The following is a 16,912-nucleotide window of genomic DNA, read 5'->3' as shown; positions in this document are numbered from 1 at the left end:
GTAATGATACAGAAAACCCTCCCCAGCAAGTAGACAGATGGAAATGCTCAGCTGTAGCTTTAACTGCTTATTTCTCTCATCTTCTAGCAAATAAAAAATACCATACAGACATGTTAGCTGGGGAAAATGTTGCTTTGCACTGTAGGAAGTCTTTAAACCTTGTCCAGTGTACATAACTGTGATGGCAAGAAACACATCAGAGAATATAAGCTCTGCACAAGAACATTTATGTGACAAAAATAGCGAAATGACACAATAAAGCTTAAGTTTCCTATAAAGACAATAAAGCAGAGCTGGAAATTTTACAAACCTGCAGCCTTGTGGATACTTGCTACATACATACAGGACACTGAGATATCGCTCTTCTCTTTACACAGACTGAGTGAGAGGTAATACAGTCCTGCACCTTTTAACACCATCTGTATTTACCTTGTAATCAAATGTACATTTATGGTTGCATGTGTCTTCCAGCTCAGGTACAGAAACATGTTCACAGATGCTCTAGTGGTGCACATTCACATCAACAAACCTGACAATTAGAACAGCGATCATATTGTCAGCATTTGGTTTCTTCAGATTTGGTTTTTCTACTGTAGTAAGGCAAGACGGGAGAGAATATTCTGGTCACTTTAAGGGTGAGAACACAAAGCGAAAGGGAGGGTCTTCATCAGCAGAGGAAGGTGAGGTCGCTCTTCCTGCAGCCCACCTGACAGCACACGGTGGTCAGTATGTTGTTCATGTCCCGTTTGGTGAAGTCGGAGCCTCGGCTGCTGAGGCTCTCCAGGCTGCTCTGCTCCCCTGTAGCCAGACCTGCAGGAACAAGCAAGCGAATGAGGAAACCCTGCACAACCCCACTTCAGCAGTGTGAGAAATGCACAGTGTCATTCATCAGATTCTGTTCATGTGACTGCCACTAAATGCATTCTGTTTGACTCCCAAGTCTGATGAGCGACTGTTTGCAGATCAATCCTGCGTAATTTATGTCCTCGTTCCCATTAAGTAAGGAAACTCTAAATGACTGCACGCTGCCGTTTGTCTTCTACAGTGTCACTTAACTCTTTCTAATCGGCACGACTGATATGTTAACTGGGTTTATGTGAGTGTGACAGACAGAGAGAGAGAGAGAGTTGCAGCTTTTAATCAGCGATATGTGGCCTCCTCTGGCATAATCAGCCTGAGCAGCAGACGGCATGTCGCTGAGACACCTGTCTGTCTGCAGAGTTCATAGTATGTACAGAGACACAAAAGAGAGACAGCAGTGACAGGCCAGTGGTCAGGAGATTGCAAACATTTAATATAAAAGCCCGAAACAAATTTGAATGAATGAAAAAGAAACGTTACTGGGAAAATGTGAGGAAGACTCAGCAGTGCATCTTCAAAGTGTGATGCATTATTCTGGAAAAGTAACTCAAAAATCCTTAAAAATACAGCACATAGTGGAAAAAAATCTAATAGGAAAAGAACTTTATTTAACTTTTTACCCCCATTCCTCCCACAGTGAGACTGACTGTATACATGGCATTAATGTGCAGCTTTTAAATACGACTGTTATCTTGTTGCACATTTCTTGTGTTTGCATTACATACTATATAAACTTACACATTCTCAGGAGATTCATTTGCACATTCCTGAAAACTGAAAATATATTTTTTTTTTACTTTTTATTAACTCTAAGTTCTTGTATTTGCTACACTTGCTTCTTATTTGTCAAGTCTGCTAAGTTGTCTATTTTATTTTACATGTTAGTGTTTACCATTATGCACTGAAACACCGTCAGATTCTACATGTATTTTAAGTATAAGTGGAGAATCTAAAGTGTACAAATCCAAAAATACAATTTCAGACCAAGTTTTGCATTACTTTCTATGTGCAGTGGGAGTCAGTGGATACAGAATATATACACCAATGAAATATCACAATTCTGCCATTAATTCAACTTTTACAAAGTTTTTTTTTTTTTTTTTTACATGTTTCGTATTTTTTGGCACTATCAGATTCATTTCTTATAGTCTGTCCGACCCGTCACCAGTCTCCACTACGACTTCAATGATAAACATAAAGTTAAATTAGGCTCAGAAAAGTAGAATTTCTGGCAGAGCTGATTGCACAGATGTTGCTAAAAGAGTGTGAATATCTTAGAGAGGATGATGTTAACATCTCTAAAGTTACATAACCCTCGTGTTGTCCTGGGGTCATTCTGACAACAAATAAAATCCTTTTATTTTCTCTTTCCATCGCATATTTTTATGTTAACAATTTCTACTTGGCCCTAAATTCCAAAATGAAAGGAAAAAAAATTATGGTAATGGGTTGGACTGAAGAAAGACTAAGGTGTAACAGATCTGATTGACAATTTATACTCTCTGCTTTAACCCTCGTGTCGCCCTGCAGGTCAAAATTGACCCATTTTAAAGTTTGAAAATGTGGAAAAAAATAGATATTTTCACAGTGAAACTTCTGATGTCCACATTTTCAGCATTTTTGGGAAATCTTTGAACATTTTTTGGTGGAAAAAAAATGTTAAAAATGTTTCTTAGTAACATTCACAACAAAATCAACCAAAATCCAGCGAAATTCGCTGGATTTTGGTTGGGGGTTTTTTTTGTGAATGTTCTAAAAGAAAATATTAGAAATTTTACTGATATATATGTAATCACTTTAGATATTTTTAGGATTTTTTTTTGGAAGATTTTAAGATTTTTACTCATTTTTGAAAATATTTACAAGAATTTTCTTGCCAAACTTTGATCTTTTTCTGTGCGGCTTTTCCTTGTATATGTCTGAAACAAAATAATACAAACAAAATAACAAAATTTGCACTGCACCACAGAGAAAAACACTTGCAACAAATAAAATAAAATGAGGGAAAAAAATACATATTTTCAGAGTGAAAACTTCCACATTTTCAACATTTTGGGGAAATTTTTGAACATTTTTTAGTGGAAAAAAGAAATGTTTTTTAAAAATATGTTTCTTTAAGAACATTCAGAAAAAAAAATCAACCAAAATCGAGCAAAATTCGCTGTATTTTGGCTGATTTTTTTCCGAATGTTCTTAAAGAAAATATTATAACTTTTACTGATATATATAAAATCACTTTAGATATTTTTAGGATTTTTTTTGGAAGATTTTTATTCATTTTTTGAAAATATTTACAATATTTATTTTTTTTAAATGTTTATTTCTTGCCTAATTTGTTTTTTTGTTTTTTTTAATAAAACTTAAATTAAATTAAAACTTTTAAGGGAAAGTTTTAAGGAATTTTCTTCCTGATAATTTTGCAAATTTTTATAAATTTGGGGAATTTTTTGCTGAATTTTTGAATTTTTTTTTCAGACAAAGGGGGGACTGTGCACTATATTAAGGAGGATTTATTAAAAAGGTCTCACTGAGGTCAAGATCTCTTTCTGAAGAAAGACCTGGCAAAAGAGTGCAATAACAGGTGTAGATGCGGCTGTGGTGTGCAGTATATGCACAAAAAAATAGGCAGTTAAATGAGAGAAAAACAGGAAATCAACTTTGATCTTATTCTGAGCCACTTTTCCTTGTATATAACAAAATTAGCACTGCACCACAGAGAAAGACACTTGCAACAAATAAAATAAAAGGAAACTATTTCGGCTCCTGTCGTGAGAACCTAAAGCAGAGTCCTCTCACCGTCCATGTCCGTGTCGGTGAGGAGCCTCCTCCAGCGGGAGCCTCCGCAGGTGTAGACCACGGCCCTCAGGAACTCCCGACCGCACAGCTTCACCGCCTTCACCTCCGCTCTCACCTGGTCCACACACATCACTGCACACAGGAGCAGAGGAAACACCACCAGAGCACGCATGCTGGATGTCTGACCGTCCGGTTTGGGCTTTCTGTTGCTCTTCCAAACCCACTGCAGCTCTTCTGAGTCTCTCACGCCCCTGGACTGGTCGCTGATCCTCTGCTTGCATCTCCCTGTGTTATATACCATCCACCTTTCAGCTCATCAGTGCACAGAATCTCCCCGCCTCCCTCTAGCTGGCTCATCCCAGTGACACACAAACACACACAAACACACACACACACACACACACACACACACACTTGCCCTGCTTCCGGTTATCTCCAGCATCACCAGCTGTCTGAAAGTGAGTTGTGACCATAAGCCTTTTACAGCCCTCAGCTGACAATCACATTAGATGAAGTGCAGCCTCCTCAGCCTCCCCCTGATTACGTGATTTAAGGCTGTGATTGCAGCGACTTTCACCACGCCGCACGGCTAATGAAGGGATGCAAAGTGAGTCCTCCTGCAGTCAGACAGATGTTTGGCGTGTTTACGACACGCTGATGGCCCGCTTGTCTTTCACTTTACAGCAATTTGGGCCATATGAGAGGAAAAAAGTCAATGTTGACAGTCCATCATGCAGTCATTACGGTGCTGCTGATGGTGATGGTTCAGTCGGATCATTAACAGTGGAGGTCCCACTTAGGATGAGTATGAAAGGACACACACGTCTTTAGTGGGATGTCTGTTTTTACATGGACATCATGTTTGGCAGCAGAAAACAAGATTTTAAAAAATAGGTTTCTTTAAGAACATTCAGGAAAAAATCTTTTTTCAATGAATGTTCTTAAAGAAAATATTAGAACTTCTACTGATATATATATATATATATATATATATATATATATATATATATATATATATATATATATATATATATATATATATATATATATATATATATATATATATATATATATAAATAAAAATAAAATAACTTTAGATATTTTTAGGATTTTTTATTCATTTTTTGAAAATATTTACAATATTTATTTTTTACATTTTTATTTCTTGGAAATTTGGGGATTTTTTTTAAAAATAAAACTTTTAAGGGAAAGTTTTAAGGAATTTTCTTCCTTATTTTACGAATTTTTATAAATTTTTGGATTTTTTTCAGACAAGGTAACAATATTTTTTGGTGCAGGAGGGTTAAGTAAACTTTACAGTTCCGTTGATAGTTAAGCACTTTGAAGAAGCCTGACTAAATATAAACTAGCAGCCATATCTGAAGGAGAATATCAAATGTTCTATTTCCTGCAGGCGCATTGTTATTATTATACCCTTATTTTTTTTTATACCTATACCCTTTTGTTACACAAACAACTTAACAGAAAAGTAGACTATTCACACATTCAAAAAAGATATAAAGGGACCATGTAATACAAAATAACAAACCATTCCAAACCAGTTTACTACATACATAATAATCAAATGCAACCACGCACTTCCAATATTCTTTAAAGGTGCAAACACCATTGATTTATTGACTCAAACTACCAGCCTGCAGCCGTTCACTGGTTCACCGGCAGTAAGTATGTTAGACTTTGGACAGTTTTAGTTTAACATTGTCACTTCCCACACTTTTAATGCTAGGAGTAGAATCAAGAATATAAAATAGAAGACCTTCTCTAAAATAAAAGTGGTGGCACAATCATGGTACTCCTTTCTGTGTATTTATACTCCAGACCTTAAAACACATGAAAATATTTGGTTTTACAAATAGAGCAGAAGTCACAAAGAAAATAGTTTATTTCAGCCTTGTTGGGATTTTGAACAATCTCACTTTTCACAGAGGGGCATTGATACACTCCGTAAAAAATGTATTAATTCTAATTTTAGAACTTAATGTTTTTCCTCCTTAGAGTATTCGATTTGCTTCTCAAATTCAATATATTAATATTTGGAGTGCCGTTAGTGTAGAGTCTGATATATGTGAATGTGATCTGATGTTTATATGTGTACATACATGTTTATATACAGAATATATGAGTGAAGTTATGAAGTACAGCCTTTGTAGTCTTGTTTTTCTCTATGTACACATTTCTATGTGACTTATTGAAGTGTAAATGTTATTTTATATGTGCTTCTCCCTGGGACGGTTCAGACGTTAAACCACATACAGATTATCAGTCTACTGAGGTGCATCATGTGTGAATATGAGTGGAGTGTTTATTAACAAAGAGAAGCTAGATGATGTGACCAAGACCCAAGTGGGATCCTACTCTGTGAATGATTTTGTGATTTGCAGTAGGTGAGCTGGTAATCCCTTTTTTTTTCTGCACTACACTGCATCATAATCTTCCATGTTTCCAGCCCTGAAATCACCAGCTAACATTTTATTCTTTTGACTCCCCAGTCAGACAGATGAGGATCCAGCAGCTGTAGTTGTGCACGTCTTGCTAATAGTCCATAGTAGCCGCATGATCATACAATAAACACAAAGTTTCTGATCTTGGATTGGTGTGAGTATGCTAAATTCTGACCTTCTAAGACATACATAAAAGAGATCATAGCAGCATGAGATCCTTCTGCCTGACAACTGAGCATATTACCATCCAACCACTGATGAAGACCATGTGAAAGCTCAGCAGACACATATACAGGTTTTTATTCTGGATTTGCTCTCAGCAAACACCCCTGCTGCCTACTGCTATAGTCCAAACATGTTTTATCTCACATTATGACAGCAGTCTCTTACACATTTAATCACTGTATAATGCATTCCAAAGGGAGCTTTGGTCATGGTCATTCTGATTAATTTAATGTTATCTTTTCATTTAAAAAAAAAGATTTTCTTTCAAAAATAAGGACATTTCTAAGTGACCCCAAACTTTTGAACAGTAGTGTGGATGAACTTAAGGTCAGGGTCAGAGTAGAAAGTGCAGGATGTGTATATTGGGTTATTTTTCTATATATGTTTGTGCATGGTGGAGTAAATCTGGTGTATCTAACCTGGAAAACCCACTAAATAAAGTCCTCAGCTGATACAGTGAGCCAAACTTCAGATAGGGACAGTTTTTATGCAGATGTTCAGAGCAGCTGAAGCAGAGAAGGTTCCTCCCTTCATGGTAGGAAGTAATTATCTCACATTGAATTACAAGGCTCCTACATGTTTTCCGTTTCAGTTTTACATGTTCAAGGCAAAACGGCTGAGATTTTGAAACATGCAGATCTGAAGCTCTGTGATACAGGTGAGGATAATGACAAACAACTATGAGGCCAAAAGTAGGTGGAAACATAGTGATCTTTAGATCTGGGGCTGTTTTATGTGCTGCAGTATACAGGGCTATTTCAGACAAAAGTACATTTTCAAAAGAAATGAACCCTGAAGAAATGAACGCTGACTGTGAGTCAAGCTTCAACACCAAACATGAGCAGCTGATCTGATGCTCTGGTGGCTGAACAGGATCAAATCTCTGCAGCCAGACTTTAAAATCTTATTAAAAACCTTCTCAGAACACTGGAGGCTTTTAAATCACCAAATTACCTCCATTTTGGCAAAATAATATAATATGAGCTTCAAAAATTGAAAATACTGCTGATAGCTTCAATATTTAACTACTAGCTAAAAATTCCCGGACATCCCAGGATTTCTAGTAGGTTTTATTCTTCTGGAATCATAAGACTGTGTGTTGTTGTGCTCAGTTCTAAATAAAGTTTAGTTTCAGTAAAGCATAAGTGAAGTCTAATTTGTACATATCCAGATGAGACAATAGAGGAGGTGAAGAAATGTTTACATGCTCCTTCATCAGTCTTTACTAATAATATGAGGGTGTTTTTTTGCCCCGAGTTTTGACTCCCAGGCTACATACAGGTTTTCTACACTTGTTGGTAGAGGTTGTAAGGTTAATTCTTCAGTCTGCATGTTTATGAACAGTTAACATTTTCCTAAAATCCTAAGACTGAGAATGATTGAAGTGCTGTTTAAAATATAGATGCAGGGTCAACATCAGCATCAAGAAAGATGGCAATTAAACCATTTTAAATGAGGTTTTGTAGGGTTAAAATTATTTATGTAGGATTACATTTTTTAAAAATCTCATTATGGTGAAGTGGCTAACCATCTACATGACTATTAGTTGTTTGCTTAATTAAATCAATGATATTTACTGTGTTTTTCAGTATTTTTTTTCGGACTTCACAGTGTCCTCCAGCAGTGGTGTAAAGTAACTCAGTACATCAACTCAAGTATTGCATTTTACACAGCTTCAATTCCTCATCCTTAACGTTAGTGTTTCTTTTTACTTCACCAAGGAACACAGTGGAGTTCTGAGACATTGTGTGATAGCAGCACGGCATCGCTGTAACCATGACAACAACTGAGCACTACATCAGCTGCCTTCTGGTGATCACATGAATGTGATCCTACTAAAAATCCAGTGCTGCTGACTTATTGGGACTTAGCCATTGGAAATGACACAATGACTCAGCAGCTTTGGCAGAGTACTACAGTCTCTGAGTGCTTTTCTTTTTTAATAGTACTTTATACATCTGTTCCACTATATTTGTTTTGATATATTTAGTCTAGATTATCTCTATCTATAAATGTAAAATGTAATCAGCCAATAAATGATAATGTTACATATTGTATTTAATTCTAATGTATCAGTACATTGTGCACAATGAACAGGACAGAGGTGGACATGGAGGATGTGGATCCACATTAACACTTTCACCTCCTTTTTCTTCAGAGAAGTAAATGCACTTTTTACTACAGGTTACATTCTTTAAAGTGTTTAATATTAAAATTATACTTATACCTATAATTCAATAAAGCACTATATTATTATGACTCAGTACATTTTGTATGAGAACTTTTGCTTTTTGGTAGCTTATGTATAATTCTGTGAATGCTTGTGTACATTTACTGAAGTAAGATTTATGATCTTTTACTTGTAATAAAGTATTTTGACAGCATGGTTTTGCTCCATTTACTTTTACATGGAAGATCTGAGGACTTATTCCACCACTGATCCACTCACATCTGAAACCAAACCCACTGTATGAATTCATCACTGTGTGTATTTTTACGCTGCATTTCTCAGAAACCTCCAGTCAGCCTTTGTGAGGGTAAAATGTTACCTTTATGTTCAGTCTATAGCCAAACAGGGAAATGTGATGTTTCCAGATAACATCTGTCCTAATGGGATTTTTCATATCTCACAGAGACATTCAGTCGCCCTTTTCTCTGGGAGCTAAATCTTACAAAGAGAGCCACTAGATAAATGGATGAAACAGACACAAACCTAATTGGCTCAGGAAGACATCAGTGTGTGCGTCTTCGGTCCATCTGAAGCTGTCACTCTGGACGCTCATCTCCACAGCGTCCACCTGGAAGACATGCAAGTCGACCGTCAGGTGTTTGTGTGTCATCGACTGACTGAGGGAATAATGGTTTAAAATTGCCGGCATAAAACGCTATAAAGCCCGGAGAGGTGCATTAACACAAACTGCAGCACAGTATAAAGTCAACAAAAGGCAAAGATTACACATGATAGTATAGAACATTCAATAAAAACCCATCGATTGGACCAAAACAGTGTCAAATGTTTTCCCAGACGCTGGCTGGTGGCAAAACGGACTCCTTTACAGAAAATAAAAAACACACAAAGCAAACAATGACAGCAAATGCAAACACAAGAACATTCTACTTCTACATATTTCCTCATATCATTTTCCTGTTAGTTTTTTTCAACTTGTGCTCACTTATACCAGGCTATTTTTAAAATGATCAAAGAAAAGGTTAGTCTGTTTAGGCTGACCTCTCTTTCAGTTTTATTTTCTCATCCCCACATTGATCATTATTGATGATTAATAAACTGACAGGAAAATGTACAGTAAAGTAGATGAACAGACTGCCCAGTGATGAATGAAACGTGACATTATGTAATTAGGGGTTATTGGGAAATAGAACCAAAACAAATTCCAAAAAGAGCATTCTGATATATAAGTTGAATAATTTCTTAGATCACTAATTATAGCTTTATATATATTTTTGTAATTTATTTTTCAAGTCAATTTTTATTTCAGTATTATTTACATAATATTGAACACTGCTTTTGACTTGTTATCTCCCATATTTCAGTATTACTGTAGACAGAATATACCATTTACCACGTGTATTTGCGCTTTTCAGGAATTCATTTTTGGTCCATGCAGAGGCACTTTTCACTTTGCTGTGAATGTCACTGTCTGACCAGGAGCTCATGCTGTAGATGAGGCCTTCAGAACAAAAAAGATAAAAGTGAGAGAGACAGAAGTTAGAGAAAAACACAGAAATGAAAGGTGAAAAGGTTAGTCATTAATCTACAGTGACCTGCATATTGTATCCTACACCTACTTTCAGCCATACCCTACCAGTCAAAAATTTGGACACATCTTCTCATTCAGTACTATTTATTTAATTATTCATTTATTTATTTTATACATTGTAGATTCAGGAAGACATCAAAACTATAAAACAATGCATATGGAATTATGTTGTAAACAAAAAAAGTGTTAATCTTCAGTATTAATCTACAATGTATAAATAAATGAGAAGGTGTGTCCAACCTTTGACTGGTAATGTAGAAGCAAAGTTTTATTCATTTATTGATTTAACAGCTACAAAACCATGAAAACCTCAAGATACACCACAGTACAACGCTGTGCCTTTAACAGGTTTTATGTTTCGTGAGGTCACTGTTTTCTGACATTAAGGTTACTCAGACTGCAACATTAAAAATATCCTTAACTGATAGGTTTTATCGCTGCCCGTCCTGCACTGATGCATCACTGGACAGAGATTAACCTGACATAACATGCTCTCTGGAAAAACAACCATAATGGTTATGCAAAGAGAAGTATTTTATAGAAAGTTTCATGTAAGAGGTGCGTAAATATATAGCATGAGTCAGTGAGGAAATGAAGTAATGTCAAAACCAAAGGGCTCATTAAAATGTGTTTTCAGTCCATTGAACCTCCATCCATTTCCCCTCCACTTCCTTTAACATTCACTTTAATGCTTCCTGTCCTCAGCTGTATAAAGTCGACATCCAGGATTTATACAACATGACAGTAAAAATGGTTTCTATACAGTATTTGAACATTTAGCTGAATGTTTTAAAGCAGCTGAAGGGAGAATTTTCATTGACCCACTGCACTGAAATGCTCCACTTTTACTTTGAACGGTGAAGCCACTGTCCTTAGACAATAGAAGCATCTTTAACAACAATCAATAAATCATTAAATCATTATTTCACTGCTGTAAAAATCATGACTCACAAACAAACAAAGAATCTAATACCTTCAATTGTTTTAGGCAGCAGTATAAAACCTAATTAAAATGACATTTCATTGGCATTAGTCATTGTTTTATAGGAAAGTATGAGGCACTGGAAGCTGGAGACAAAACCTTTATTAAAGTGGCTACACAGCAAAAGGGAACAGATATGACAAAGACAAATGTGTTGAGGAGGGTTCACTGAATGTTTTCAGGGTTTTGAGGGAAACACCAGGCAGCATCTGTGTCTGCTGTGGTCAAATTTATTTTCAGTCCACATAAGTTCATGAACTGCATTTATTCTTTTTGAAAATTTACAATGTTAAAGTAGAATGGTAACTTTGGAAGGTCCTGCATGCTCCAGCTTGCAGCTTTATCTTGTAGAGGAACCCTAATCCAAAATCTACACCGTGAAAAATGACTTTGGTTTTCAAACAAAATTTCTAACAAAGAGAGGTGTATTTTAAAGCGCTAAATACATAAGGACAGTTATATAGCTGTGTTTTAATTGCATAAAGATAATTATGCTACAGACAGGATTCCTAACAGGGTTTATGATCCTGGCATATTAATACAGATCAGAATAAATGAAGGTCACACTGTTATAATAAAATAAAATTCAAATTCAAAACAAACTCTGGAAAAATAATCCATGTTATTGTATTATTAGAAATGCAACATCAGTCAGTCATCAATCAGTCAGACATATTTCATTAGACATTAACTACTTTTCCTCTTTCTTGTTTTATTACTTTTTGCTTCTTTATGTGAATCAAGTTTGCACAGAAAAGATAAAAACAAGCTTCTACACTGAATCGGTCTTATTTTGGCCGTCCATACTGTAGAATACACTGAATACACAGCTAATACAAAACTTTTATTTACATTTAGCCAACAACCTCATCTTTAGATTTAATCACTTTATTACAAAATTCTCTAGTAAATATGATCTATCAGCCACAACATTATGACCACTGACAGGTGAAGTGAAGAACATCAGTCATCTTGTTTGAATGCAATGTTCTGCTGGGAAACCTTGAGTTCTGACATTAATGTGGATGTTTGACATGTACCACCCACCTAAACATTGCAGGTCAAGCAACCATAAAGAAAACATTAAAAAAAAAAAAAAACAAAAAAAAACATTAGTATAGCAAGATATATCCCATGGACTTCAAAAACCCCTCAATTATATATTGACCAATTTAGCAGTGTCTTGTGGTTATGCTGTGTCAGATTTATTGTGGTTATGTGATTATATTAAATTCAATCAAAGTTCTGATGGTTTTGCTTGTATGCTAAAACTATGCAAAAAATCTGAGTGAAATCCAGAGCTAACAATCAATGAGCATCTCGTCTGTCTCCCTGCTGTTCTTCTCCTCCAGGCCTGCAGGTGGCGCTGTGAGCCTCCCTGTGTGCAGCAGCTGCAGAGGAGGGCAGCAGGGCGTAGAGCAGCGGACACCTTCAATGTTTTTGCAGTTTACCAACTTAGTAAAAATGACACTCTTTGTCTGTTTTCTCAAATAACACAGTTAGAACAACCAGGTAGAAGTTTGCGTCCTCCAGGTGAGTCTTTCTCTCTTCTTCTGTCTTCTTAACGTCACTGTTTGCTAACTGAGGAGGCTAACTTTAGCCTGCTACCCTGCTAGCCGACATGTATCAGTGCAGAAATAAAGTGAAATCTGCTGTATCAAACTATTATCAATGTGCTGCATTTGTCTATACATCTGTAGCTGGTTCAGACTAATAAAATGGTAACTTGTAAGGAGGTGAGACGACCTTGGCTTCACCTGTTTTATAGCATTAACTTCCTTACTGTTGATGTGCATTTATGATTCAGTGGTTAGAAAAGCACATATCTAATGCAAAAGTAGCGTCATACTACAGTGTGGGAAAGACCTTTATAATGTATGTTATTGTGAATCGTATTAGTATAGAAGTGCTGGGTTATTATCAGAAAGTAATTTATTGTAATATACTCAAGGACAAGTGCCTCATTTTCTGAATAACTTACTCAGTGTTAAAAATTGACATTTTCTCGCCTGTCTATCTTATGTCATAAAATTGGAGAACAAAATTAGAGTAAATACACTAAAAAAAAGGCCAGTAATTACTGGGGAGTCTGTCACTTATATTTGTGATGAATTAGATGTCATTTACTTTAGTTAGTCTCAATAACAAAGGAGAAAAACTTTCTATCGCATTTCACCTACGATCCAAAAGACAGGGATCAGTGATGTGGGGAAAATATGTAATTTTGCGTTTTTGACAGATATTGCAATTTTTATTTGTGAAATTATCCTTTTAATTTAATGTTTATTTCAGTGTTCGCTGTATGATGCATTTAAAACTTGATGGAGCATGACCACCTGAGATATTAAACGAGTGAATTTTACACAAGCAGGGTGGAATGAATTTTTAACTGACAACAATTAGGTCAGACACACTGCAGAATACTTATATCCTAATTTACAGCCTTTGTGATTTGCGGATTTTGCCGGAATTGTGTCCAGTTGTGGTTTTGATATGAAATGAGTCCTACTGCACAGTGTTTATGTCACCAACAGTTAGAAAAATGTTTTCCGTGCGATTATACAAGACGTGAAAAGTGACAAAATCTCTCATTTGAGAAGCTGTTAAAAGTGACTGTTAGATGATGATTAATATATAATCAAAATAGTTGCCCTGTAAGTTAACTCTGTTAATTATTTCAGCTTTAACTGATTTTTTATTTTTTTTTAACAGCACATCTGGGTGTACCATGGAGCCCGTCATGCATCGGGTTCGGCAGAGAGTTTTTCATCGCCTCCACAGAGCCCTGATTCTTCCAAAGAGGAACCATTCAGGCTGTGCTGAGAAAGCAGACGTCCCCCCCTCCACTCACTCCAGACGTATCAAACCCACACTCCTGGTGTCTCGACTCTACCAGCCTTCAAACCTGCGTGATGTAGGACAGGACAGCCGGCTGCCAGGAGAGATGACCTGTAAGAGCCAGAGACTCATGCAGCAGGCTGGGCTTATTCACCCGTCCAACCCAGGGTGCTACTACTACCTTCCTGCCACCGTCCGCTCCATGGAGAAGCTGGTGAGTTTCTGTTTTGTTAAAGAAATGTCTGCTGACAGGAATATGTCACCCTAATACTGAACACTGATTCAAAGACGAATGAATACTAGATAAGCGTCACTGTTGTTAAGAGTCTGGTCTCTTATTGTTTTATTCTCAATTTAATTTTCTTCTGGACAGCTTATTGTTTTATGTCTGAGTTTATTGTTCACCCTGTCTTTGTGAAATATGCTTCTGTATTAAAATATTGTTTGTTTTTGTGGCTTTTATCTCAATATTATTTTCATTTTTTAAATTGTTGCTCATTTATCCAGAAGACTAGCAACTGCTTAAGGAAAACAAATTAGGATGTAAATAAACAATATACATGAAATTGATTTAATAACAGGTTTATGGAATCACACAGTTTAACAATCATCACAAAACAGCTATTCTCTGTTTAAGGTCCTTTGGTAACAGGTTGCGTATGCTGACAGATTGTGGCCAAGTTGTCCTAAGAGTAATTTTTCCTTCACAGAATTTATTTATTTAAATACTTTCACAGCTACTTTTGAATTACTCCATAAAATTATCTTGTAGTTTACGAAAAGAAGTAATAATAATAATAATAATAATAATAATAAAAATAAAAGAGAGGTTTTTATTGCAAAAATATATATTTACGGGTTTAATATTCTGTTAATCCTCCCATGACCACTGATGTTTCTTGTCCAAACTCTTCAAACTGTTTTGTTTTTAAACCGTAGTAACTACAGTCTTAAATCAACAGGTGAGAGTGATCGACCAGGAGATGCATGGGATCGGTGGCCAGAAGCTGGACATGCCCAGTTTGTGCTCAGCTGACCTCTGGAAGACCAGTGAGCGCTGGGACTTGATGGGGAAAGAACTGTTCCGTCTGAAAGACCGACATGGTGCCGACTACTGCCTGGGTCCCACGCATGAGGAGGCGGTGACGACTCTCGTTGCTCACCAGGCGACTCTCTCCTACAAGCAGCTCCCTTTGCTTCTTTACCAAGTAAGCATCCAGCACATTATTATCACCAGGGTGTGTGTTGTAACAACCTGCAGATTTAACATCAGGATTTCTTTTCCATACAAACAGATCACCCGCAAATTCAGAGATGAGCCGAAGCCCAAGTTCGGTCTTCTTCGAGGGAGGGAGTTTTACATGAAGGACATGTACTCGTTCGATGTGAGTGAAGAAGCTGCTTATGAGACCTATGAGTCTGTGTGCAGGGCATACACCCGGCTCTTCGCCAGGTTGGGACTGCGATGCGTTCAGGTGCAGGCAGACACTGGAAACATCGGCGGTAAACTCTCCCATGAGTTCCAGCTGCCAGCAGACATCGGAGAGGACCGACTTCTGGTCTGTGGAAACTGCTCCTTCTCTGCTAACGTAGAGACCCTCACCTCAGATAGGACTGACTGTCCACAGTGCAAAACTGGTACACTGGTAGAGTCAAAGGGTATAGAAGTAGGTCACACCTTCTACCTGGGTAAGAAATACTCCCATATATTCAATGCTACCTTCAGCAATGCCCAGAACAAGCAGAGTATTGCTGAGATGGGATGCTTTGGTCTTGGGGTGACACGAATTCTTGCAGCAGCCATCGAGGTGATGTCAACAGAAGAGGGGATTCGCTGGCCAGGTCTTATCGCCCCGTATCAGGTCTGTGTTTTACCCCCTAAGAAGGGGAGCAAGGTGGATGAGGCGGCAGTTTTAGCAGAAGAACTGGTTCACACTTTGGGAGAGACTCTGCCTGGTTTGAGAGGTGAAGTTGTTCTGGATGATCGTACGCAGATGACCGTTGGAAAGAGGCTGAAGGATGCCAGCCGGCTGGGCTACCCGTACGTTATTGTAGTCGGACAAGGAGCTCTGGAGGAAACGCCCAGGTTTGAGGTGATCTGTCAGCAGAAAGGAGAGACGATGTTTCTCAGCAAAGATGGACTGTTAGATCTACTGGGAAGAGTAGAAACTGTGTAAGCGACAACTCTGAATGTGGACATAAATGTTTGTATGTGTTTGAGCTGTGTGTGAGGTGAGGGGAAAAGAATATTAAATACTTATTTGTTTTGCAAACTATAAAGTCTTTAATTTACACACTGGTTGAAACTGTGGAAACAGTGGTTGTATAATGGATCTGTGATTTTAAAATGCTTTGGTTCCTGTCATGTCTTTCATGTTCTAGTGCAAATAAAAATACGAGCATATTGAGATCAGCTGAAATGACTGTGAATAATATACAGTAAAATCAACGGATGGTACAAATCCTTACTGATGTTCTGTAATCCAATCAGCTCATTAAGGTCGTGGAAAAGTGAGGCCAGAGACAGGCAAGTGAAATATTAACTTCCAGTACAGCAGTCAATATTCATAGTTTCAACCAAGTAAGCCTCCATGCAAAATTAATAAACAAAAATAAAAAATACAAAGCCTTTAAGTTTGATTAGGAGTGAGATTCTGTTTCTGATGAAGTATTTATTGTTGCTGGTCCAAGTGAACTTTCAACATATCTCACTGCCACAACAGTGCTTCATACTGATTGTGAGTTGAGTATTTTCACAGCAGACATTTTCATTTACAGGATGGAAAACAGGACAAATCAATAACAGTGACTCAGTTTGATTAAATATATACAAACTGAAATACAGGCATCAGTAATACACAGGTGCTTGTCCTACTGCGACATGTCAAAATGTCACCAAATGACATCACGGGGGCTTCAGCAGCAGTGGTCAAACCAAACCGGTGTCCAGTGTTCCACCCACACTGCAC

General features: G+C 37.1%; 2 protein-coding genes across 2 annotated transcripts; one reads left to right on the top strand and one right to left on the bottom strand.

The window, feature by feature from the left end:
- Positions 1–211: 211 nt before the first annotated feature.
- Positions 212–3,973, bottom strand: insl5a (insulin-like 5a). The gene is made up of 2 exons (XM_055018960.1): positions 3,658–3,973; positions 212–810 (listed from the first exon to the last, which is right to left on the bottom strand). The coding sequence occupies exons 1-2, from the start codon at positions 3,956–3,958 to the stop codon at positions 668–670; spliced, it is 444 nt and encodes a 147-aa protein (XP_054874935.1). The 5' UTR covers positions 3,959–3,973; the 3' UTR covers positions 212–667.
- An 8,495-nt stretch (positions 3,974–12,468) lies between these two features.
- pars2 (prolyl-tRNA synthetase 2, mitochondrial) lies at positions 12,469–16,351 on the top strand. Its single transcript, XM_023296276.3, has 4 exons — positions 12,469–12,638; positions 13,818–14,157; positions 14,906–15,151; positions 15,239–16,351. Exons 2-4 carry the CDS (start codon positions 13,834–13,836, stop codon positions 16,118–16,120), a joined length of 1,452 nt encoding a protein of 483 aa, XP_023152044.1. The 5' UTR covers positions 12,469–12,638; positions 13,818–13,833; the 3' UTR covers positions 16,121–16,351.
- Positions 16,352–16,912: the final 561 nt, after the last annotated feature.

This window comes from Amphiprion ocellaris, chromosome 2, assembly GCF_022539595.1.
Source record: "Amphiprion ocellaris isolate individual 3 ecotype Okinawa chromosome 2, ASM2253959v1, whole genome shotgun sequence".
Lineage (NCBI taxonomy): Eukaryota > Metazoa > Chordata > Actinopteri > Pomacentridae > Amphiprion > Amphiprion ocellaris.
Note: the sequence above shows the minus strand (reverse complement) of the source record. Positions and strands in the feature narration are given on the sequence as shown.

Coding starts and splice junctions, on each gene's coding strand:
- insl5a (XM_055018960.1), bottom strand. CDS start 3,958: ATGGTATATAACACAGGGAGATGCAAGCAGAGGATCAGCGACCAGTCC. Junction 811..3,657: donor CACCGACACGGACATGGACG/GTGAGAGGACTC, acceptor TTGTTCCTGCAG/GTCTGGCTACAGGGGAGCAG.
- pars2 (XM_023296276.3), top strand. CDS start 13,834: ATGGAGCCCGTCATGCATCGGGTTCGGCAGAGAGTTTTTCATCGCCTC. Junction 14,158..14,905: donor TCCGCTCCATGGAGAAGCTG/GTGAGTTTCTGT, acceptor TTAAATCAACAG/GTGAGAGTGATCGACCAGGA. Junction 15,152..15,238: donor TCCCTTTGCTTCTTTACCAA/GTAAGCATCCAG, acceptor CCATACAAACAG/ATCACCCGCAAATTCAGAGA.